Raw genomic sequence first — 25,770 nt, 5'->3', positions numbered from 1 at the left:
TATCCATAACTGTTCTCCAGATGGCTCCACTGGTTTTTCTCTGAACATGCACATGAAGCCAAGCAGATCATGTGCATGCAGAAGGTGACACCCTGTGAAACATGCTCCTCTTTCCAAAATTTCCTGTCATTTGCCCATTAATGGAAAATTCTTTCCCCCTCTTTTGCTCTTTTCACTGAAATTTCTAACAGTTACTACAGGCTTTCAACTTGCAGACTATTTTCATAGTCATTTGTTAAATACCTTCTGGCTTCTTGAGGGAGGTCAGAGTTGCGTTCTGGCTTTGTTGAGCTATTGCTTTTATCAACATAAGCTTTGGGTCTTGCACATCAGTTCTTCTACAATACAGAGAGTTTTTGCAGTCTCACCTACTGAACAAACTGGAGGGACAATTGTAAACAACATGTGCAGTCTTGTGATAGCTCATCAGCAAGCTTCAGACAAACTTATCTGTCACAGAAATTAGCTGCAGATACCTCAAAGAATGAGTAAAACTGGGATATCTGGTCCCAGGCAAGTATCTTAAATCGGCTTAAAAATGGAAGTGGCTGGGAGTAGATGCTGGTGATGTTTCTCTGTGGGTTTACAAAGGTTGGTTAACAATTTTCTGTTCACTTTGTGATTCACCTTTCAGTATTTTCAAGTTCTTAGAATCCACCTACATCTCACCTTCCTGTATATTGGAAATGGAAAAAGTCGCCAAGCAAGGAGATACCATTCTGGTGTCTGGAATGAAAACAGGGAGTTGTAAATTAAAGGCAAGACTTCAGGAAAGCATCTATAAGGTAAGATTTCTGAATGTCAGAGGGGAGGATGGATTTCTGAATGTGTGAATGAGCATCTGTTTTTCTGTAGTCTCCAAAATGATCTTCATATCAACATGAATTTTTTCTTCATTCTTGCACTGTGTGCACAGAGCAGATCACTGTACCATTCACTGTCCCTTGCATTTTGTTGTGACAAAAGTCAAGATGAAACTAAAGAGCCAAATAATAAAAATAAAATGGCAGCAAATAATGTTTTTCACTTCCAGATTCTAAGTTCCTGCTTCATGGTCTGTTTCAAACAAATGAGCTCCTTTTAATGTGGTTACTTTTCTTTCCCCCTCTATCAACAGAATGTACAGCCTGCAGAAGTCAGATTGCTTATTTTGGAAAACATATTTTTAAATCCAACAGATGACATTTATCTTCTGGTTGGAGCATCAATTCAGTACAGAGTTCAGAAACCGAGGCAAGGGAAGATCACAGGTTTGTTCTATTCTTATTTATTTTTATTTTTTAATGCGTTGTGTGAATTTTTAACAGCTGAGAAATTTTTAATTGTGTTTAAGCTACTATGTTAATGTTTAATACTGTTTTCCTAAGGCACACAGTGATAGAGCTGTTTAGTTCTTTCCATCAAAAAAATTGTGACTCTTAAGAATATACTCTTGCAGATTTGTCAAGGATGTGGAGTCAGGGGTAACTTAAAATGAGAGCTAACACTGTCATTTTAGTTGCTGACAGTCACTAAGGAATTGACTGACTTTCTTGCTTAAATCAAATTTAGATTAGTAACTTCTCTAACAGAAAATGTTTTATTGGCAAATGGATTTGCTCCACAAAGTGAAGCCTTTATAAATGTGGGTTATCTGGCTTTATGCCCATTTCAAAATGCAGTGCCTTGAGTTTTCTCTCCATTTTTCCCTTTCGGCTTTTTTTTTTTTTCTTTTGAAGCTGGAAATCAGTTGAATGTTAGGTCGAAATACTGAGATGACATTAGTTGAGAACTGCAGTTTCACAGACATTAAATTTTCCAAGAAACTGGTTTTGTGTGTGTGATGTGAGGGCAGAAGTGCTATTTTTACAAGCCACTAGAAATATTGATTTAATCTGTGCACTAGGCATCAGTAAAAAAGAATCAGCAATAATTAGCAGCAGATAGCCACTGCCACACCTGCTTTTATTGTTTCCTAGGTTTTGTTTCACGTCCAGAAATAGCAATGCCATCAGAGCAGTACGAGCTGCAGCTCCAGAACAACATCCTCCATCCCAAGGGAGATCCCTCCTGGGCAGTTGCCAAGCTGGACCAGGCAACATCCACGGTGACTGTGTTGCAGCAGGGCCAAACCAAGCTCATCCTGGTGCACAAGAGTATCCTTCCTTGGGAATGCTTCTCCAGCCACCACTCTGTGGCAGGAGACAAGCTTTCCACCCTTGGCAACACAGAAGGATCAAGTTATCCTCATTTGTATTGAGAGTCTGGAAATCAGGAGCTGTGGAAAGCAGCACTGCTGTGAATTCAGTCTCAGCACAGCTGTCTGATGCCTTGGAATGCTTTAACAAATTGAGTTGGCAAAAGATCACTTAAATCACGTCTGTTCCCCTCAGTCACTGTAGAAATGTATGGGGCTTTATTTAATGTTTACATTGCAGTCATTATATTCTCTAGTGAGATCTCTCCAAAGTGCTTGCTGTCCTGCAGTGAAGTGGGGAGAATGTTTATTTGCAGTGCACACTTAGCTTTAGAATAGCCAAAGAGGCTTGAGGAGTCCCAGGAGAATGCTGATCTTGGCTCGTGCTGAGCCATGTGTTCCTTTGCTGAGCCGCAGGTATCCGCATGCAGGGGGTGTCCCGGCTGCCCAGCAGCACTGTCTGTGTGGTAGCTCCTGCATATTTGGGTTGGTATTGCTGCAGTCTTCTGGCTGAATCATGCAAGTTCTGGCCTTGTCTCTGTGATTTTCATGCTGTATCTCCACGCTTCCGTTCAGCGTTAGCTTTCACAGAAAAGGAATTTTATTCATAAAAGTAGCTCAATGTGAAATAGGTTTTACGTACTTTCTTTTATCTCTGTAGTCAGCAGTTTAAAATAATGAGTGTTCATCTGCAGAGTGTGGGCACCAGAAGCAAAATGCTTTTCTCCATTGGATTAAGAGGCTGCTGGTTTGTGCTGTTCAATATTTCCTGTTTTGCAGGATTTACAGTTCATCCAGGTGACAGATGGGTCCTGGAAACAGGCAGACTTTATGAAATTACAGTTGACGTGTATGATAAATCAAGCAATAAGGTGTATTTATCTGATGTAAGTTGAAATGTTTAGATACTTTTTTTCTGTGACTGTCTCCTAAATCCTGACTTGCTTTGGAATTATTTGAGTGATTTCTTACTTACATTGAGACAGGACAGTGCAAAGCTTGTTGTTTCTTGCCTCTTCATTTTTTCCTTTGTTTTGTTGTTGTTACTTTTTAAAAATAAAGCACTCTAGGTGATTCATGTGAAGTTATTGGAGTCTGAAGTGCTGTAGAAAAAAAATGGAAGTTGGGCAATGTCTTTTAGGTTGGATGGGGCTTGGAGCAACCTTAAATCACCCAGTGCCACCCCTGCCATGGGCAGGGACACCTTCCACTGTCCCAGGCTGCTCCCAGCCCCAGTGTCCAGCCTGGCCGTGGGCACTGCCAGGGATCCAGGGGCAGCCACAGCTGCTCTGGGCACCTGTGCCAGGGCCTGCCCACCCTCACAGGGAAGGGCTTCTTCCTTAATTCTATATACCAGGTACCAAATACACATAGTTCTTAAACTGCAGAGGAAACGAAATTAAAATAATTCAGTTGCAACAAGAATAAATTTATTGAATTACTGCTTTTGAGAGTATTTGATCTAGGGGAATATAATTTTATTTCCTCATAATTGCTTTTTGGGATACAGATCTGAGTTTGAGCTAGAGCTTAGTAGTGTGCCTTTGGGACAGTATATTCATGTGTTCTTTTATGTTGAAGAAGGAAAAAATTAGAAAAATACTGTAAAATATGAATTACTTAGTGGTATAAATATAGGTACTTTCATGTTAAATTACATTTAGCATGAAATTTAAAAAGAAACTTTCTGTGGAGTTAATGTCTCTAAAGGTAAAATCTTACTGAAAGACTGAAACTTCCACAGGGAGAGTTCTAATCAGTTTCAGCAGCATGTCTTTGAACTGTGTGATTAAACATTTGCTTACTGACTTCTTGTTGTATGTTTAGGGCTTTCTGTCCCCCACTGATGTCAGTCACCTGTGGCAATTTCTATTTCATGTTCTGGTTTTAGAAGATCCGAATTACTACAGAGCTGTCCGGAGAACACTTTGAGGTGCTGCAGTCCTCTCTGAATGGGTCCTGTCATTGTGTGAGGGCTGTAAAGGCAGGTCAGACCACGATTGATGCTGCACTGACATCAGTTGTTGACCGGGTGCGTCTGTGTGAAAACTCCTCTGCTTCACTGGTAGGCCTAAAAATAATTGAGCTGTGCAGTAGTGACTTCCTGGCAAAAGGAAACCTAAGAATGGCATGGGTCTGAGCTGTCTTTGTTTGAACAGATTAAGAACCAAATTCTAAAATCCTTTCTTCATGAAAACTGCCAATAGAGTCAAAAGAGGATTTGCTTACATTAAAGACAGTGGGATTTTGCTCCCGAGCCTGTGGCAAACTCCTGTTAGGGCAGTGGTGCACAGCACTGATTTCTTTTCTTGTGGCAGATCCTTGTGCTGGGCAAGGGGCCTCTCACAGGCTGAGGGAATTTTACATTTTATTGTGGTAGGATCATCACTCATACCCTGACCTTGTTCTGCAGTCAGTTACATTGGGGAAGTTTGCTGTCAGTTGGGAAGTGCCCTTAAACTCTGGAATGACAATTTGCCAAATGTATCAGCCTGCACATTTCTCCAAATTACTATTCATTTACTTTCTGCTGGTTGGGCAGGCTGCTGAATGTATGGCTAACTAGGGCACGTGGTGTGGAAGTGAATTGCTTTTGCTTGAAAATTCAACACTTCAACCCATTTGCTGTAAAATCAATTTAGTGATTCCTTGGGCAGGATTTAGCAGCTCCTTCAATGTGATACACCTCAGTCATTTTGTGTGTCAGAGATGTTCTCTTCAGTGGAAGAGCATCCCTTGAGAGTTGTTTTTCCCTCAGAAATGCAGTAACAGTGTGTTGTGCCAGAGGGTTGTAGCACTGCAGTGACAGCAGAGCTCTGAAGGCCAATGTTTGGGAGGGAGGGCTGAGCAAGGGCTCTTTCAGGCTGAATTTTGTACACAGTGGGATGAGCAAAGAGTAAATATAGGTATTGAGCCTCCAGATTGGTTCTCCAAGTGAGGTCTCAAAATAGGAGCAATGAAAGAGTATCTTTTTTCTTGCCTTTTACATTAATGTGGGCACCTGGATCTTCATAACAATAGCACTCCTTTAGTACAGTGGCACACCTTGCTGCCAGGAGCTATTTGCTCACTGGGAGCTCTGCTCATAAGTGGTCCTAAATAGTTTTCCTTCCTCTCTGAGGTGTTTTCAAGAACATGTCTATACCTAAGGACTAAACATTAACTCTGGGAAGCTCTGTGGTGCCATTTATAACACCGTGGTTTTGCACTTTGCAGGATGGAGGTGTTCACACCTTACCAGTTCCAGTGAGAAACCAGCAGGATGTGGAGATCCATGTTCCAATATTGCTTGTACCCAGCATTCTGATGTTTCCTTGGCAGGCAAAAGCAGGAGTCTACCAGTACACCATCCAGGTATGCCAAAGAAGTACCCAGCTGCAGGGTGTGTAACTCAGGCAGGCACACTGAGGCCTGACACCACTGAGCTAGGGCTGACTGTGGATACTTCAGGCACAGTGGCATCCAAAATGTAACTTGCAGGAACTTCATGGGACGTTAGTTACAGGAGTTGATATGCAGTTTTAAAAAAGCACCAAGAAACCAACAAACATAAAAACCCCACTGACTTGTACCTCTTGTCTTCCCTTCCTCTCTCCCTCATGCATGCACCACGCACCTGTGCCTGGAATGGTTTGGAATTCCAGGAGCATCCTACATGCAAAGATCCACAGCAATCATTAGAGGCTGCCCTTTGCTGGCAAGGATGGGAAATATGAATGGGAGTGTGAAGTGACTACAAAGAAGAGCATGACAAGATTAATTAGCAGCACTCTGCCAGCCTTGGACATCAGTATTCCTCAGTGGCCACACACCTTGTGCTCCTAATACAAAGTTCCAGGGAGTCAAAGGCCCCAGCTTATTTACAGAAGGGATGATTTCCATATTTATTAGGTGTGTCTTTGCTCCCAAGCTGTCAGTTATTCCTTTTGCTTCATGAAGCAAATGGTTTGTATGCCAGTATCCAGTATCTCCAGTCTAAGTAGGGAAAAGAAAGTTGTGCTTTCTCAGCCCAGACTCTTATCCCAGGCCAGTGATACCCAGACCCTGCACTCAGGTGTTGGATGCACAACTCCTACCTCTCCCTTTTAACATAAAGTAGTGCTCAGTGATGGATCTGTGTTAAGTAAACTATAAGCAAATAGGCAGCAGGACACTTGGTGCCAAGCTCTCCTCCCAGGTAACAAGGGATAGGATGAGAGGAAACATCCTCATGTTTAGCTTGGATATTAGACAAATTTTTTTCACAGGAAGAGTTGTCAAGCCATGGCACAGGCTGCCCAGGGCAGTGGTGGAGTCACGAGCCCTGGAAGGGCTCAAAAATTATGGGGTATGGGACCTGAAGACATGGTTCAGTGGTGGACTTGATAATCTCAGAGGTCTTTTAGAGCCTTACTGATTCAGTGACTCCATGGAGAGAATCAATCTCACAGGATTAAATTGCATTCTCCAGTGTGAGTCTAAGGGCAGCTACACTGAGTTAAGCCCTGCATAACTCGACTTGTCTGTTCTGTGGGATTAGTTTGGTTTACTTCGTGCTATTCCTGACCACACCAGCAGAGTGTGGCAAAAATTCTTAGTACTAAGTCTGCATTTGCAGTACTTCATAATTCTGCTGGAATTTTCCCAGTAAAGGAAAGGAAATGTGGTTTTTTTTCCTACCTCTTTCACAGTTCTATTGTCACCTTATCTTGCAAATATAATGAAGTATTTCACTAGAGAACATTCCTTCATGGTACTGCAATAATTGTCTTACTTTACTCTGATGTTCTTCTATAAAAACATAGAAACTTTTTTCTCCCAAGATTTAAATTTTGCTGAAACTGAGACCTTTCTTCTGGTCTATAGATTCCACAAGACACCTGGTCAACAGCGTACACACAGCTCAACTGTTCCTGCCTCTCCATCAGAGTTTGCCTCCCACTGCATAGCTTCAGTCAGGCTATTTCAAATGGGTGAATAAAGTTTTTCTGAAAATAAATTGAAAGGGACTTTTGGATCTAGCCAAATTCTGTTGATAGCTGAAGTAACTCCCTCCAGATGGTACCAGAATGCCTGGCAGGTTTTCCTTTGGCAGCTGTCTGGTTTGTTGGGGGTTGCTTTGTTCATCTTTGTGCCAATGAGATGGTTTCTGTTGCCTTCCTTCGGCGCAGGCATGAGAGGTGCAGAGCAGCTGTGCGAGGTGGGCACGTGGAGGTTCCTGGGGAGGGCACTGCTCCCAGGTAGCAGTGTGGAGCTCCTGCCAGGCTCTGGCTAATGGTGAAGCTGCATGGGAAGCTGCTTTACCCTTCCTCTCTCTCCTCAGTGCATACTGACTGTCAGAGACAGAAAGCGTAGTGACGTGTCTGGGGTTTATGGCAGGGACCTGAGACTTCATAGTCATTAAGACTATGCTCATCCCCCTGTTTCAACTGAAACACCTTTACAAATATGCTGAGCCCTTGGATTCTTTCAGCCTTTCTCACCACATCCCACGCATCTCCTGTAACACACCTCTGCCTGTTTATTTGTCTGTGTGCTTCTGTAATCAGATTGTGCATGTGCTCTGAGAAAGGAAGATGGGAAATGACCCTCCTCTTAATTTTCTTTTTTTTTCTCTTTCCCTGGTAAAAATTACTCGCTAAGCTCCTGTATAATTTAGACTTGTTTGTTTTCCACACTGTCCCTCTAGAGAAGATTTATCACCTTGTTCATTTTTAATTATGAAATTGGTTAAAGGAAATGCTGAGGAAGTAAAAGAAATTAAAACAATATGCATTTTAAAATAGCTCCAGTGTTCACCCGTGTTTTACTCTGATGGAACTTTTGACATTTGTTTTGGTGTGTGAAAGAAGCCAAAATTAAAATGAAAGGTAGAAATCTTCTCATCTCTCTATTGCTTTTTAAGTTCTGAGGTGTTATTTTATTTGTATGTCCTATTCTCAGTGCATTCCTGGTTTTCACACAAGATATCCAAAGCTGTGGAATGTGAAAACCATGTCCTTGATTAAATATTTGCAAGATTTTTCCCTCTGTATTTCAGGCTCAGGGTGGAAGTGGCAACTTCAGCTGGTCCTCTTCTAGCCAGGCAGTAGCCACAGTGACAGTCACAGGAGTGATGAGCACGGGGAGTGATGCTGGGGTCAGCATTATTCGGGCGTTCAACGTGCGGAATCCGCTGCTTTATGGCGAAATGAAGGCAAGAGATTCATTGTTCAGTGCTTGTTCTTGAATGTGGCTTTTGGAAACAGCAAAGGCACTGAGAATGCCATAGGCAATCCCCTTCCACTTCCTGCCCTGTGGCAGGTTAAGTGATTCCTTTCAGTTTGTGCTTTAGGGAATCCAGCACTGTCCAGTGCATTAACCTGACTCCCATTTTTGCCCCTTCCTGATTTCCTTGGCAAGCCTTTTTCCCTGTTGGAAGTTTTAAGTGCAAGAATGAAATGGTAATTAACTCCTGGCCTGGCCATCCAGGCAGACAAGCCAAACTAGAAATTCATTCTGTAGGGCGATAGGTGGGTGCTCTCCCTTGATACAAAAGGGTGACAGTTGTTACCAGGATGTACAAGGAAATTTCTGTCTGGAGAAGAACCTGAGCTGAGCACTGTGCTGCAGACGGGCTGCAAATACCCGAGTTGGCCAAGAAAAAACAGTACTCTAGGAAAATTAGGAGAAAATGGCAATAAAAAACATAGCTCCCAAGAGGGATTTTGTGGTGTCTCTGCAGACCATCCCCTGTTCTTAGGTCATGGTGGTCACTGTGTGTGGCTTGGAGTGAGGAGAATGCAGGAACAGTACATATGGTGGCCCAAAGGGAGGGGTGTGACATGAATTAAAATCTGTTCAGAATTCAGCTTACACACTCACTCTGAAATAATTCTCTGAACAGCCTAAGATGCTGCTTTTTAGCCGTGCAACAGTTACCAGCTGGAGACACAGGGAGGAAGATTTTTTCAGCTAAAACTTCTTATCCTCAAACATGAGTCAAAGTCTGAAGACAGAAAGAAACCTTCAGACCATGTGAGCTTTCAGAGCAGTGTATTTCACAATCTGAATAGGTTATTTTTGAATGCTTTTTTTTCCTGTGTTAGGAGCTGCCTTCTGTGTGAACAGCTCTTCAGAGTTCTATTTACTGACCTCAGTGAGTCAGTTTTTAGTAGTAGTAGTTTTAGGAGTAGTTAATCCACACAGATTACATCTTTAATTCTGTCCCATATAGTTTGGTATCCTGAAGCCAGTTGCAGAAGATTAAGTAGCTAAGATCCTGCAAATAAAAGCTGTGATTGCTGTGAAATCTCTGGTCTGAGGTAGGTTCTTTAATGGATGCTAAACCTCTCCCAGCTGGTGATGATAGCCCCTGGAGATAGCACACAGCAGTCCACACTTCAAAGTCTGTAAAGCAGAGGAGAGAATGACAGGAGCAGCAGTAAAAGGGAAGCTCACCAAGCTGCTGTGGGCTTGGGCTGGCGTGGAGCAGAGCAGTGACCCAGCCTGTCCCTGTTCCGTCCCTGGCAGGTGTACGTGAGCGAGCCCAGCGCCATGGAGTTCACTTCCTGCCAGGTGGAGGCACACGTGGGGCAGGTGCTGGAGCTGCCCCTGAGGATCAGTGGCCGGACCAGCATGGACAGGGGCGAGCTGGTCCCCCTGAGCGACTGCTCACAGCTGGAGCTGGGGGTGGAGCTGGAGAGCCCTGGCGTGTTCAGCCCACTTGAAGGTGCTTTAACTCCCTCCCTGGTTTGGAAGTTAAATTGGTGACAGGTCACACCTCTCCCAAGTCACACTTCTCCCTTAAATCACTGATTCATAGTTCTGTACAGTATCCCCACAGAACTGCCAACCTCAGAGGGGAGGGGGTCCGAATAGTTTTATTTTGAGGATATATTTGCTTTCTTATGCAGAATGGTTTGAGTTGGAGAGACTTAAAAGTTCTTCCAGTCCCACCCTCTGCAATGGGCAAGGACACATTTCACCTGTCCCAGGCTGCTCCAAGCCTTGTCCAGCCTGGCCTTGGGCACTTTCAGGGATCCAGGGGTAGCCACAGCTTCACTGGGCACCCTGTGCCAGAGCCCTACCACTCTCTCAGCCAAGAATTCTTTCCCAGTATCCTGTCTAAACCTTTTCTCTTTCAGTTTGAGGCCATTCTCCCTTGTCCTGTCCCTACATGTCCTTGTAAAAAGTTCTCTCCATCTTTCAGGTAGGCTGCCTTCAAACAGCTGTGTGGAATTTGATGACCATGCCTGGGCATTTCTTTCCAAATAAGCTCTTGTATATTTTTAATTTATCTGACAGGAAGACTTAAGCCAGCTGCTGATTTTTGCAGTGGAGTGAGACTGAAGGCTGAATTTCAGGGTACACCAGGCTGGTGGTTGTGTACACCCAGGGGGACGTGCGCCTCAGTGCCAGCATCGCCATCGCCGCTTATCTCCCGCTGAGAGTGAGTCTGCTTCCTCTGCTCCTGGAGAGATCCAGGATCCAGCACTGAAGCACCTTTACATGACAGGGAGCAGGTTATGCAAGGAATAGGTTTGAAAAACTGAGGTGGGTGGGTTTACATTCCACCACTGGCTGGTTCAGTGAAGAAAATAAGAAAGAAGCTGAGTGCAGGGTCAATAGATGGAAATACAGAAGAGGCTGCTTTGTTGCCTCTTCTGCAGAAGCCTAGCACTGACTGCAGGCTGAAGTCTGAGTATTTCACCATAGCTTTCCCTCAATATGGAAAAAATGTTAGTGCAAATGCTACGGATTTGTGTTTATAATTAATGTAATGTGATGTTGTGAAACACAAACTGGAAAGGTTTTTGTGCACTAAATGTCAGGTTAACTGTTGTGGTGGTGAACAGCACAGGCTGAACCAAGGATGCACATCAGTGCAGAATTTGTTAGACAGGTTTGAAGTAAAACTTGTGTAGGAGAATAACTACATACACAGAATTGTTCTGGAGAGAGCACTGGCAAGTGAAAGTACAATTTGACGTAATTTCATCCATTTTAAATAGTTCTTTAAAAGTATAGCAGAACACTATCTCTCTGTTCTCAGAAGAATATATTAAAGGTCTCCCTTTTGCTGTAATTCTTCATGAGAGAGATGTGATTAAAAGGCAGCTAAAACTTGTCTTTGGATCTGTTGCTTCCTTTGAATCTAATCCAGCAGGACAGAATCCTTGTGAATTTTAGTGCAGCTCTGTTTTTTGCTAAGTGTGCTGAAAAACCACTGCATGGGAGAAATCACAGCCTTATCCAAGTATAGCTGTTCCATTCAGAAGGAGGTTTATTTTGCAGAGCACAACCAAACAGTGTAAATAGATGATTAATTTTCAATTAATTAATTGCTTACAGGCTATCGATCTACCATCAGTTGCTTTAGTGACTTTGGGTTCCTCCAAGGATGTGTTGTTTGAAGGAGGACCCAGGCCATGGGTCCAAGAACCTTCCAAGTTCTTCAGGAAGGTTGCTGCTGAGGATGCAGAAAGCATTGCCTCCTCTTTACTTGAACGTGCCACACCTCGAAACAGCAACCAGCACTGGGTTAGGGTGCTGTGCAGGAGCCTGGGAGAGCAGGTGAGTGCCAGAAGGGCTTGCTGTTGCCCTCCATCAGGTGCTGAGAACCGGCTCCAGACACATTTATGGTGCCATATGCCTGTTATGTAGCTAGATGCTTTTATAATGAGCCAGTAAAGAACTTGGGTAAGTACATTGTTTATGCATTTTGATGCAGATTTTAGAGTGAGCATTTCACAGCATTACATTAAAAAGTGGTTTATGATGGGTTTATTGCAGTATAAACCCAAGTTGTGGAAGCCTTGTGTTGTGGGATGCATTGAACATCCTAATGAGTGCAGGTTCAGTTTGCATGAACAGGATCAGAGTAGAAGGTTACTGAGCAGGCTGACTCCCCTGTCTGACCTGCTTCTCTTAACTGTGTTACCTTCCAGTGTAATTCTGTTTATTGTAACAAATGGCAGCCCCAGGAATTGACTGCGCTACTCTCTGTGCAGCCTTGGTGAGCATGGCTGTGCTCATTTTCCACTTGGTTTTGTTCTCTCTCCAACATACAGAAGTAATTTCTCCTGCTTTACTCACCCCCCTCAGCCCATGAAGCTTTTAGCTTCAATATAGTGTTCTTCTGCAATTCTGCAAGGCTTAAGCATTTTGGTGGGGCTGCCAAGTTCCACTGATTTCCTCACTTTGCAAAGTGGAGCTGTTTCTGTCAGTGCAGATTCCAAAGGAAGAGGCCTTGCTGTTGGTGTGCAGCTCTGTGCAAGGCTGGCTGTCCCCAGCACATCACCCCTGCATGGCTCTGCCCAGCACCAGTGCGTGGGGGCATGGGGCAGGTGACCAGAGCTGCCTCAGCCTTCTCTGCTTTTAGATCCACTTCACTTTGCTGAAGGCTAGAAAAGGAGTGTAAAATAAAAGATAAGATGTTTTTAAACACACTGAAGTGGCTATAAATGTTGCCTTTGGGCTGTTCTGTTCTCACTCTGCAAGAACACCTGCTGTTTCCTTTCTCAGTTACATGAGATTTGTTGTTTGAATCAAATTTGATAGTAATGAACATGAACACCGAGGAAAGAGTTCCCAGGAACAGAACTTTCATAGCGATAAAGAATTGTTCTTGAGATGTGCTCCCTCTTTTACATCTTCCTGTGTCTTAATAGTGCTGTAAATCCCCAAGCACTGTATTTTTGCTTTTCATTCTGATATCACAGTGTAACTGAGACCTGTGGAAATACAGTGTGCCTGAACTAAACTCCTTCCTCATTTGCTGTTTTCAGGTTATTGCCTTAACAGTTGGGAACAGCCCCACAGTCACCAACCCTTTCCCAGTGGTTGAGCCTGCTGTGGTGAAGCTCATCTGTGCTCTCCCTTCCCGGCTGGCTTTGATTCCTGTTTATGGCAGCCCTCAGCTTGCTCTCTCCTGCCCTTTGCTCCAGCAGAGCAAGCAACTGGTAAGCCTGGGAAGTGTCAGGAGAAGAAGGTGTTCTTAGAGCAGAAAACTCAGTGTTTGGAGCTCCATGTGTGAAACATCGCAGCTGCTGCAAGAGGAGCAGTAACTGGTGCTGTGTCCACACTGTGCCCTTGGGGGCCCTGCACAGAGCAGGCTGGGGGAATCCTGCAGTAAATGGACAAGAGAAACGTGTCGATTCTCAGGCATAAGGAACTCTGCTATTCTGTTTTTCTTGCTAACAGGTGTTGTCACGTGTTGGCTGCTGAGTAAGCCACATTTGGTTGTGTTAATATTCCCTGGCAAATGTAAAAGTCATCCTCCTTCCCTAAAATGAATCATTTTAAAGAGCTTCTATGTAATAAGAAGAGGAGATGGAGACTTTTGTGTATTGTTAGCCACCTCAGAGCTCACCTGTTTTTCTGGCTCCATTATGTGTCAGCTTACCTTGGTGCACTGCTGTTGCTAATGTATTTCACCAGAATTGCAACACCAGAATTTTGAGCTTTAACAAACAACAGTGTTTGTAATCATTTATTTGAATTTTAAAAACAATTTCATTGAGCTGTGGTTCAATTTTGTTGTTGTTGGTTTGGGGATTTGTTTTTTTCTTATGGTAATTCACTGGCTAAAAAACCCCAAAGCTATGCTCCAGTAAAACCCCCTTAGAGTTCAGAGATTCACAGAATGCTCTGAGTTGGAAGGGACCCAAAGGGATCATGGAGTCCAACTCTAAATGGCCCATACAGGACTTGAACCTACCTGGAGTAAGCAGCACTATGCTCTGACCAGCTGAGATAATCTCAGGGCTGTTGGAGCACAGCTGAATGCCTTGCACTGATGGCTCCTTTTAATGAACATTCCTTATGCGTTGATGTTGTAACAAACCTCATGGAACTCAGCACATGTTTTTTTTTAATGATTAAAAAATCCTGTTGTATTGGTTCAGTTCAAAATATTCCTTCTTTTTCAGGTTCCTGTTTCCAATTACCACAATCCAGTGCTGGAGTTGGCTGCCTATGACCAGCAAGGCAGGAAATTTGACAGCTTCAGCTCCCTTAGTATTGTGTGGGAATCCACAAATAAGGCCATTGCTCGTATTGAGGCGGAGCTGCCAATGGAGCTGACTCTGAAGGAGGAGGGCAATGGTCAGAAGAAAATGCAGGGTATGAGTGGGCTGAAATGAGCATTTCTTTGTTTGAAGGTCCGGATTAAATCTGTTTGGCAGTGTCTGATCTTGATTAAAGAAATTACTGTAATCTGCAGTCATACTTCAGTTTAACATCAGTGTGCATTTTTTAGTGTGTGCTATTAAAGAGAGGAGAGAAAAGGAACCAAGTCCAATGTCTAGAACCTGTGTTGAGAGAGAAAGTTCATGTCTGATGAGAATGAGCCTAGAGGAGCTGGATGTATTTCTCATCTTTGTTGCATTCTAGGCTTACAAACTGTGGTAGCTGACCGTGAGTTTGGAACTGCTGCCATCTCTGCCACTGCCACTGGATTCCAGCAGCCCCACCTGAAGGCAGCCAGAGCCCAAACACCGGTAACAGTACCTGGGGGGATTTTCCATTTCCCTGTGGTCAATGCTCAGTGTTCTGGTGGCTTTATTTCCCCCCCCCCCCCACACACAGTACTGTACAAATCAGGCAGCTCCCTGGTGCAGTCTGGTTCATTCTGCAGAGGTTTGATACTGGTTCATGGTTTTCCTGCTTTCCTCTGCGCTAGGTGCTGCTATCCAAATCAAATTTGTCCAAATTCTTGGAAGTTTTTCAACCATCTGAGCAAGGGCATTACAGAGAAGTGTTTCAGTTGGTTTTGTTTCAGTTTAGGGTTTTTTAATGAATCTCTGCTGCTTGTCCTTCACTAAAGCAGGCATGTGCTTCATGCAGCTGTCACTGGGGAAAGCAAATGGATTATTGCCCCTGCAGAGCTGGGTGGGAAAGTTCTGCATGAGCAAAGCAAAAGCTGACTGATTCCTCATATGGACCATGTCTTATTCTGGGCTCTGACTGATGCTCTGGTTTTTTTTTTCTTTCTGATGCCAGCCATAAGCCCAGGCTCTCATTTTACAAGTCATTAGCCATTCCCTGAAATACTTAGTGTGTTGATACTCAGGCTAGGGAAGAAAGACAGTAAAAGGTGATGATGATGAGCAAAGAGGGCAGGTGTAAACAGCTGGCAGTTTTCTGTGTATGTCACTTTTGTAAGCTGAATATAAGGGCAGGTTTCAGCCTGTGGAATAACCTGACATGTGCAATAACTGACTCTTAAAATATTCTGCTTCCTAACTGGAATTTCTGTTTAATCTTGTTAGCAAGATTTAAGTGGATTTGAACTATATGCAGTACCTTGAAAACATACTTGAGGCAAAAATTTAAATATACACTGAGAGGTTACAGGGTTTAACTCACAGCAGGTAGCAGATGGGCACCAGTAATGTGAAATACTCTGTGGGCCAGGTTCCTCTCAGCTTGGCCCAGGTGTGGCATCTGCTTAGTAAATTCTTTGAGAGGTGATCTTTTTTGCCACTTGGTTCTTGACTTTTCTGTGAGGTTTCCACTCTTCTCATGTTGGGAAAGCATGGTGCAGATGTATTTCCCCTGAAGCATTTGACTATGGCTTAATGAGAATTACTGCAGAGACACAGTTACTTTGCTGCTGAAGTTATTTGAGATATTTCGTTGTGTTTTTTTTTTTTTTTTCTCTTAGAAATTGAGCTGTAATATGGATACTTGATGTTCTACAATCATTTTGTAGTTCACTGTGCTCTGCTTTGTTAAGCCAGTATTATATATTCTTTCTTACTTTTCAAAATAATTAGTAAAGAGACTGCTGTAAACTCTGCCTTGAGTTCAGAGAACACTGGCATATTCTTAAGTTCTATTCTCTGTGTTTAAATTTAGGAGGACTCTGTAGATGCCAGTCCTGCTGCACTTTGTAGGCTCATGAATGAGTTGTTTGTTTTAAATGAGGTGACGTGGGTGCATTTTTCAAGTACATCAGCAATGGGCTGCTCTGTTCTGCTTTCTAACCTGCCCATTCTCCTTTCTTGCAGCCAAAAACACAAACAGAAATCTAGTAGATGGGATATTAAGATGCCTTGACTGTTGTTCCATGTTTAAGTGGAACACCCTATTATGCCATTAGGGAAAGATCACATCCTTTCTACATCAAGGAGATAATTCTACTAATGAGGTGAAATGGGTACAGAGTACTGACTTCCTCTAGAAATCTTTTCCTTTTCTGAGCTAATGTTGTTATGAGTGAGTGATTAAAGCTGCATTTGTTCCAGTATTCATGTACTTACATTTAAGGAAGAATTTCTTTTGGTGGCCTGCTAAGAAGCATGAAAAGATGCGTTAGAGCTAGAACACCTTGTGCATGTTCCTTACCATTCTGTATGAACTTGGGCCATGGCTCAGAGTTAATACCCTCTCTGTGCTTGTCAGACATCATTCACTGATCCTGCAGTGCTGGGCCCTGGTCCTCTGCCTTGGCCAGGGGTGCAGAACAGAGCAGCCCTGAGGATGCCCTTCCCTGTGCTGAATGACTGAGCCCTCTGGATCTTGTGGGCATCTCATCCCTCAGCCTGTGCTCTGAGCTTTGGTTGCCTGCCTTAAACATCCTCCCTGCACACACAGGACTCTACAGTGTTGTGCCTCTTTCTGTAACTGCTACCATTGTTCTTGCAGCACGAGGCTGTGCTCCCAGGGCCTGCCACCATTGAACTGGTGCTTGTGGAAGATGTGAAAGTGAGCCCCACTGGGCTCTCCATCTACAACCACCCTGACAGCCAGGTGAGGAGTTACTCTGCTGCTTTCCAGCTGCAGGGAGGAAAACATCACACATTACTGATGCTTGAGATGCTGCTCAGCAACCAGGACGGCAGCTCCGTGCTGAGAATCTTTGGTGCCAGGGAAATCCTGGATAGCCTGGAGGTGAGGGCATTCCCAGGGAGTGTCTCAGCACAGCTGAGAGCATTCTGAGCTGTCACATGCAGCTTTCTAATGCGAGGCACTCCCTGCCATCTTCACCGTGTCAAGGTTTATTCCTGAGATGATTTGGAAATGCTCATCTTGGAATGCTGATTATTCCTCAGTTTTCACTTTTCACAGGATCCCAGAATGCTTTGGGTTGGCAGGACCCTGAAGCTCATCCTGTTCCAATGCATTGCCATGGGATGCCACTCACTCACTGGGTTGCTCAGGAGCCCACCCAGCCTGGCCTCGGGTTTTGGGCTCGTGCAGGTGTGGCAGGCTCACCTGGGCATACAGCCTGGCATGTGTGAGCCAGCTCACGGGTCAGGAAGCCAAAACCTGCTTTACCCCTGTGGGGGTCTTGCCCAAGTAAGTGTGTGACTGACTGCCCATAGCTCACACAGCCCATTGAGGCTCTGTGGGTTTTGGCTGTGTGGGGTTAGCCCAGACCTGTGGACGGGGCAGGTGAGAGGCAATAGGCAGGGGGAAATGCTGCAGGTGTCACTGTACGGGTGCACCTGACTCCTCTGGAGGGGTGAATTGCTCAGTGTTTCTGTGGAATTGCCCATTGCTGGCAGCTGGCCTGGAAGAGGGAGCTGTGCTGTGCCGTGCCAGCAGTCTGTTCCAGGTTGGATGTTCCCTGTGCAGGTGAAATGCGAGTCCCCAGCCGTGAAGGTGCTGGAGAAGTCCTATGGGCTGCCCAGTGATGTGGTGTACACTGTGAGCCTGGCTGATCCCAGAGTTCCCAGCCAGGGCTCCCTGTCCACCAGTGTGACTGTCTCCAGTCCCATGACAGACCAGTCCATCACCATCCCAGTGACAGTGATCTACCTGACTGACAGAACCACTGCACCCGTGAGTTGTAAGTTTAGATCTGCACTCCGTATGCCAGCAGGAACCCTTAATTTCTCTGATGTTTATGAGGTTAACTCTTAAAGCAGGTTGGAGAAGATGCTCCTTTTAACTCAATATTGCCTCCTCCCAATCAATTCTGCAGATGAAGCCAGTCTCTTCCAGCAGTTTGGTGAGTCTTACCAGGTGATGATCTTCACGCTTTTTGCACTCTTAGCAGGGACAGCTGTAATGATCATAGGTAAGAGAAGGAAAGATTGCACAAGAATTTTTCTCCATAGCTTCTTACAGTGCATTAGCTGTAAGATAAAAAAGGAATGATTGCCATGCAAAATTATTTAGGTTTGTTTTTCAATTCTCTTGCAGCCTACCATTTCTCACCGAATGAACAGCACAGTCAGCCAGTATTCCACCCAAGGACAAGTCTTCAGCACACACCTAACAGTAAGCAGCTGTCACCCAGTTAGAAGGGAATTAATTGATTAGTCTGGCCATTGCTCTGGAATTGAATGTAGGAAGGTCTGTAATCAAGAGTGGCAATGAAAAATAATTCACATTCTTACAGATGTGTTGGAGTTACAGTGAGCTGCAGGCATGGTTGTACACACAAGTGATGCTTCAGGTAAAATAAGACAAATTCAAGTGAGCGTCACTTGCTGAGGGGAAATGTACTGTGCCCCCCTCAGACTTAAGTCCTGAATGGGAAGACCCACAAATTCTGATACTTGCAGGGTACCTTTCCAAGAGGCACTGAGCTAAAGGGATGATTTCACTTGGAATGGATCATCAGGTTCATTGCCAGTGTCCAGCAGATGCTCAAGAGCAGTTGTTTGCTCCTTCTCCCACCATTCATTCCCAAGCCTGAGTGTTGTCTTCTCCTTCCCCTGTTTCAGGTTCCATCGGGTCACCTGCACATTCCTTCAGCTCCCAGGCCTCCAGCAGGCAGAGCAGCCCCTCGGCCAGGCTCTGGAGCACGGGTTACGCCTCTCAGTAGGGGCAGCACGGCTTCTCCTCGTGGCAAATTAAAACAAATGTACAGCTCAGTGCCTTAGCAAGCTCAGCAACTTCAGCAGTTGGGATGTAATTCAGGTTTGCTCTGGAATATTACTAGGTCCTTAATTTATTTACTTTTTTTTACTATTTAGGGCTCTGAGTTTATTTTTGTTTTTTATGTCAGTGCTTCAATTCTCAAAAGCTTGTTTTATCTTTTGTTTTTTGCTGCCTGCACAAAAAGCAATGTTTAGGCTAGTCTGGCTTTCTTGCATTCTTCAAGCAACTAGAAGTTATACCTAAGTTAGGGCAATAACAGTTTTTTATTCACTTTTTATAAAAATAAGATTTATTTCTAATGAACTTTTTTTAAAAAGGGGAAATTAGAAAAACAGGTGAAATATGAGCCAAAATTTTTGAAGGATTGTTTATTTTGAAGATCTGTTTTTTATTTTGTGTTCCAAAAACTCAGGATTGTATTGCACTGATAAGTGTTCTTTGTTTAGCCTTACACTGGGATTCGCCAGCACAATATGCTGGTTTAGCATGAGAAATGCTGGAACAACTGTGAATAATTTAAAAGGTTTTTTTACAACAATGATTGGAAAAGGAATAAAGAAACCCAGAACTTAGTGTGAGTTGCTTTGGGTACAACTGCAGTATTCCTTGGTACTGTAAACACTTTTCTGAACTGGGACTGTGAAAGCATGTGCCTTCTAAGTGCACCCTTCTTCTGGTAGGAATCCTTTCTTTTGAGGATATAATCACATCCCAGTCACTTTTCTTTGTGAGCAGGGTTTTGCAGCTATCAGATAAGGGTTTTCTTTACATATATCAGGCATCCCAGTTTTAACTGTGAATAATATTCTGGCTCTCTGAACTTTGCCAAGGACCATAAGGAAAGTGAAATAGCAAAATACTTTGTGTGCAGAATTATGCAGGCAAATAGATGAATGGAATGCAAACCCAGTGCATGGCATGGAGTTTTGGTTTCACAAAGTGTTATAAACAAAAGGATTGTTACATGAAATTGTATTGAGTCTTGTTTAACTTACTGGCTAATTTTGGAGAAATTGTGCCCTTAACTGCTAGTACTACTAAAAAAGGTCAGTTTGGATGTAGATAATCAGTTGAATCTGTATTAAAGCTTTTTTAGACTTCTTTATTTTGAATTTTCTCGTGGTAAGGTTGTTCAGAGTCTAGCACTGGACTATATTATTTAAACCTGTATTATTTAATAAAGCTTTTAAAGATTCCTTCATGTTGCTGTTGAAGAATTTTTTGCAGTTTGGCTGTTTAGAATTTAGCATTGGGCTGTTGTTGGAACTTCACTTCCTACAGCCCTTCAGTGTTTACAATCACAATTTTCCAATCTTAATTTTCTCTCTGTTGGCAATGTAATGCTTTTAAATACTTTGACAATTCTTCCACTAGTATTTGTTGTCAGAGATTTCTTCCAGTTTTCACAAAGCATCTTCAATTCCTGCTGAAATCAGTGATGACTGTAGAAGCAGCTGCTCATTTTCTAGGTTTGTTCAAACTTACCATTTTGTTCATTTGGGTTTTAAAAGAAAGATGTGATCTTTTTTCCACTTGAATCACTTGAATTCAGCAAGAAACCAATGGGCTGTGAATATCTCAGTGCTCCTGTGATAAACTCTTCAGAAAAGATTAAAGGAGAAATTTTGCTCTCCTGTTGTTTCTCTTTCCCATTCAGCAATATGGCACTGAATGTTCTGAAAAACAAACTGCTCCAAGTGGTGGGAGTACTTTGGCAAATGCTTGCTGTTTATTTCATTTCTTTAGGCAAGTAGTTGCAGTGTCCTGTTCAGGAAAAAAAAGGTATGAAGTAGGGAGCTGGTATGGCTCAGGAGCCAACCTCCTGCAAGCAACAGCCAGGCTTTGGCTCGAGGAGCTCACCTCACCTGTGGGGCCATTCCTGGGGCTGGGGGGATTTGGAGATATAAATTTTTCTCAGCAGGTTGCTGCCAATGTAAAGATTTTTTTATTATTATTTAATAAACTGAGATTTGCATGTAATGCTGATTTCCATCCCCGTTCACTTACTGCTTGTTCCTGTTTTCTCCCTGAGAGGGAGAAGGGCTGCTGGCAGTGTGTCTGCTCCAAGGTCCAGCCCTTATCTGAGTTGAAATGTCTGAGCTGTGCCAGGCTGACTCCTGCATCCAGAAAATCCTTGCCTGCCCACAGCTGATCAACAGGTGTGTCCCAAGGAATTACTCAATTAGATTAAGGTCAGCAAGGCTGGGTTAATACTGGTCTTCAAGCCAATCTGCTCCCTAATCAAACATCCCAAACACAGCCCAATCTTTATTTCTCCATCTGCCCCCTTTCAAAAGCAAGGCAGATGCTGAATGAAACACGGCACACGCCTTTCAGCAAAGAGCTCTTTCTGATGGGCAGCCAAGATTATGGTGTGCTGCTTCAGGGGAAGGTTTTCCTGGCAGCCTGTTAGCTGCCTTTAGCAGTTTATGTGAAGGATTAAAGTTGTCCAGGTGAGAGTCCAGCCTTGGCTAACCCCTGCCTTGGCCTGCAGATAAAGGCATTCTTGCCTTCTGTGTTTGGTGGTTGATTCTGGCACTCAGGAGCGCATGTCAGTTCATTTGTGAACATTCCCTGGTGATTTCTTAGTAGAGGGCTCCCCAAGAAGCTTGAGGAGTTTCCCCATCCCAGTTTCCCCAGTTAGAGACACAGCTGTGTTAGGCTGTGTCTCCTCTCTGTGTCCCAGGGATTGCAGCAATCCTCCCCAAGGAACTTTCCTTGGAGCAGCCCTGGAGACAGATGGTGTTTGGGCAAGGTATATGCTCTCCAGTTAATTATTATTTTTTAAGTTTTTTTTTTTCTGGTAAGGCAACTAGAGGTATTGTTTGTGTATTTAGCTTTATGATTCTGTGTTAAGTTAGTGTAGTATTGGTGATTTGATTAAAACCATTCCTTTTCAGTTGTTTCTTTGTATTAATTTCAAGTTCTAGGTTATAGCTGGCCTTAAACTCCAGCCTGTGTTCTCCACAGCAAAGCCCCTGTGCTCTCGTAGGAAAGGCATCAATTTCTAAGCTGTATAAAAAGGCATTTAGCATGTGATGACTCTCTGACATAAGGTCTTTGGGTGATACTACATATTCTAATTTTTATTTATTTTATTGGCAACATTCAAAAACATCTGCTTTATTTTCAGTTTGAACAAAGCTGGGTTCACTTTTCATCTGTTGACTTCGATGAGACAACTTCTCTGTGTAAATTTGGAACACAGTTTCCCAGGACCTTCTCCTGAAGCTTGCAAAATTGAAACAAGAATGGGAAACTATTTTTTCTCCTTGATCCATACTTCTCACCACTGCACTGAGCTGTAGCTGTACCACCAGTGAGCTGCTGTGCACATCTTTCCTCACACCTCTTGCCCTCTCCATCTGCAGAGCAGTTTTTATCCCAGGTGCTGTGTTCACGTCTGCAGGTGGCCTCCTCCAGAGCTGTGTGTGTTAATAAATTATTTCCTGCCATTTCTACCACCTTCACCCCTCAGCACAGCCTGGTGGTGCTGTGCTGTGTGTGCTGCCTCCCTCCCAGTGCTTTGCCAGAATCCCCAGACAGACTGGGAGCTGCAGTTGCTGTTTTCCATGGAGCAGGCGTTGTGTACATGTTTGTTCTTCACCCAGTCATTCATTCTTCCCTTCTCACTTCTTACTTGCCATGTTGTGTTTTAAAGTGCTGTTCCCATTCTGCTCAGTTCAAAGCTTTTTTCCAGGCCTTACTTTTGCATTTAGCATAAGTAAATTTATTTAAAGCTGTTGTGCTTCTGGATACGCCAAGGCCTCTTTTGTGACCTTTTGTTCCTTTTTAAATTTCATTTTCAAGTAAGCCAATTGCCACCTCGGGACATCCTTTCACACTTTGGGTGGGAAAGCACCACAAAACTTCACTGGAGATCCATGTCACCCTGATTCTTAAGACTTCCTAAAGCCTTCTAAGTTTACATTCCTTTAGAGAACTTTCCCACACAATTTCTGTAAACAACGTATTGTTTACATTCTTTTATAGAGGTGGAGAATACTTAATGTACTGGTAGTTTGTCCAATGTCTTTAGAGAGGCGGCCCATTCACTCTCCAATCCAATGTCACCCTTAGGAAGATATAAAAGACAGAGTCAGATAATAAACGTCCCTTTTTTACCTTGCAAGCAGCAGGTAGTCTGCGTTGTGCTTTCACGTGTCCCACAGCGACAGAGCCAGACCAGAAATCCCTGCAATGGAGAACCTGAGGCTGCCTGTGCCAAGGGCAGCCCTAGTAAATAATTTTAGGCCAGCATGTGCATACAGTGACCATCTTTAAAACAAACAAAAGCAGTATTGTCTAGATAAAATCTGGTGATTGAAATTCAGTTTATTGATGAATGAGCTTGGAAGTTCTGGAACTAGTTTTAAATAATTGTTCTATTTCCCATGTATTCATCTGTGAGAGAGACATGAGGTGGGAGATGCTTTACTTAGAAAATAAAGTTCTGAGACTCTCTTAAGTAGTAAGAAGCGGCCCTTAGTAACAAAATAGTGAAAATTGTCGTATTTTATCCAAAAGGAAGGGGAAAAAATAATTTTCCAAAGTAATAGCTTGTAATTTGACAGCATGAATCACTTGTGTTATTATGAATTTGTCATAAATAGAGGAGGCACCAAAAGAATTATTTTTCAAAATGTACAAAGATAACAAAGAAACAAAGTCTCCTGAAATGTTGCTAAAAAGGCACCAGGTCATTGAACAGGCTAAGCTTATTTGAAATACTAACTCACCAAAAGTGCTTTTTGTTAGTTTTTTTTTGTTTTTTTGTTTTTTTTTTTTTGTTTTTGTTTTTTTTTTTTTGTAAAAATAATAGAAGAGGCTGCTTTCAATTATCTTTTCCTCTAAAAGCCAATTAGCCTGTCTTTAGTGGAAGCTGGGTCAAAGCCCTCCCTAGAAGCATTAAGAATCCTGGAGTTTCAGTATTATGATCCAGCCTTTACCAGCTCCGGAACTCTCCTGCCACACACAGTTGGTCAAGTCACCAAACACAGCCAATAAAGCTGATTTGGCCACTGTACTTTGTCATTGCTCCTATGCATGTTTATCTTTCCAAACATTCTTTCCTCATGCCTGACTAGTTATCTTTGGATCTGAAGCTGTGGCCATATCCTGGTGGATATTTGGTTTGTTCATTTGCTAGATTAATATTTCATTTCATGCTGGGTTAAGACTGGCCAATAGAAATAAATAGCTTTTGGTTATAGCACAATGAAGGAGCTCTTGTGAAGAAAAAAGAACTCTGTTGTCCTGAGCATCTGACCCCAGCTGGTGCATTCTCTCTGCCAGCTGGTTCTTGCATGGAAGGAAAATTAATGAAATTGCCAAATAAAGAAGTATTTTCAGCAAGTACGCAACAAACATTGAAGGCTAAACATCCTCCTTGCAATGCCAGAAGGATTCCAAATAAGCAGCTGAACTGAAGGGTTATTTTGATAGTGTTACAGAAATATTGTTCTACTGGAAATGTTTAAAGATCAGCTGGAGTGTTTTGTGGGGTTTTGTTACTGAGGTTTTTTTGGTGCCTGACTCCTTAGTTCTGGGCATGCTGCTTTCATAAGACATCACTGACAGGCTGGGCTCTCAGAATCTGTGTTACACAGATTATCATCACCATTGCTACATTTTCCATATTCCTCCCCTCCTACAAAAAATGTGACCTTTGTCACATTACACTTTGTGTAATTTGGGGGATTTTTGTGGTTTTTGTGGTTTTTTTGTGGTTTTTTTTTTTTTTTTTGGTGTGAGATTCCACCTCCTTCAGCAGGAAGAGATCAATGAATTGAGATAATTGAAGTAGACAGTAGTTGCTACCACTCTCCAATGATTTCATTAAATTATTAACAATGTGCTCAGAGCTGTCTTGGGGTTGCTGGGAGAGCAGAATGTAGTTTAGGCATAAACCAGAATGTAGTTCAGGCAGAATGTAATTTAGGCATAAAACATGATACAGCAATTTCATTTTAGTTCCAGCTTTACTGGATGTGCTTCTGAAAGCAGACAGGTACAGATCACACTTCTGTCTGATTTTTAGACTTAGGGTTCCAGTGACAGTGCAAAATGTCAGAATTATGAGTAAGTTAAAAAGCAGTGCTGAACTGTAAGGTCACAGAACCCTGTTAGTGTTCACTCCATGATCTGACTTAGCAAATCACAGCTTCATATGCTCAGCAGGGATGGCAGAAATCACTCCCTCTGCTTCATAATAATCTCTCCTTTTATCCGGACTTTCAGTTGCTGTTTAGAAAAGGCCTGAAGTGCTTTGTGTCCTTGACCCAAGTGACTGACCAGCCTGCAGGGCTGGGAGAGCTGGGTACAAGTGTAAAAACACCTTCAATGCAGTGACTTATCAAGCAGTAGAATTGGCATAAGAGAAGCTATTGTTCCATGGAACACAGTAAAAGCAGGGTGGAAATACATCAGGTGTTTTCAAAGTCGTGTTTCCCAAGGGGAATCCCATTCCAGCAGTGAATCACAGAAGCAGGTGGTGTAGGAAGCACTGGACAGTGAAGTTCCCCTCCTTAAGAGAGGAGGGCAGGGAAAGGCAGCCTGCTTGTACATCTGGAAATTACCCTAGGCCCCAGTTCTGGGTTTAACTGTGGAATGTTTGATATTGGTGAACTTTAGATACGTGACTTAGATAAAAATTATATTCACAGAATCCCAGAATATCCTGAGCTGAAGGGACCCCCAAGGATCACCCAGTCCAGCCCTGGCGCTGCACAGACACCCCAACAGTCCCACCCTGGACATCCCTGGCAGTGTTGTTCCTGCAGCTCTGGCAGCCTCGG

At 43.3% G+C, this 25,770-nt stretch overlaps 2 protein-coding genes across 2 annotated transcripts; both read left to right on the top strand.

Annotated features, from left to right (window-relative positions):
• Nucleotides 1-241: 241 nt before the first annotated feature.
• On the top strand, nt 242-10,566 carry LOC146766300 (nuclear pore membrane glycoprotein 210-like). Its single transcript, XM_085590810.1, has 9 exons — nt 242-785; nt 1,118-1,250; nt 1,959-2,135; nt 2,594-2,662; nt 2,957-3,063; nt 4,068-4,208; nt 5,393-5,530; nt 8,196-8,351; nt 9,668-10,566. The coding sequence occupies exons 1-9, from the start codon at nt 687-689 to the stop codon at nt 9,905-9,907; spliced, it is 1,260 nt and encodes a 419-aa protein (XP_085446936.1). The 5' UTR covers nt 242-686; the 3' UTR covers nt 9,908-10,566.
• Nucleotides 10,102-25,437, top strand: LOC146766299 (nuclear pore membrane glycoprotein 210-like). The gene is made up of 7 exons (XM_085590195.1): nt 10,102-10,105; nt 10,501-10,586; nt 11,489-11,710; nt 12,925-13,098; nt 14,068-14,260; nt 14,531-14,637; nt 16,787-25,437. Exons 1-7 carry the CDS (start codon nt 10,102-10,104, stop codon nt 17,078-17,080), a joined length of 1,080 nt encoding a protein of 359 aa, XP_085446321.1. The 3' UTR covers nt 17,081-25,437.
• The last annotated feature ends 333 nt before the right edge of the window (nt 25,438-25,770 follow it).

This window comes from Lonchura striata, chromosome 12, assembly GCF_050655825.1.
Source record: "Lonchura striata isolate lonStrDom1 chromosome 12, ASM5065582v1, whole genome shotgun sequence".
Lineage (NCBI taxonomy): Eukaryota > Metazoa > Chordata > Aves > Passeriformes > Estrildidae > Lonchura > Lonchura striata.
This window is presented reverse-complemented; position numbering and strand designations above follow the sequence as displayed.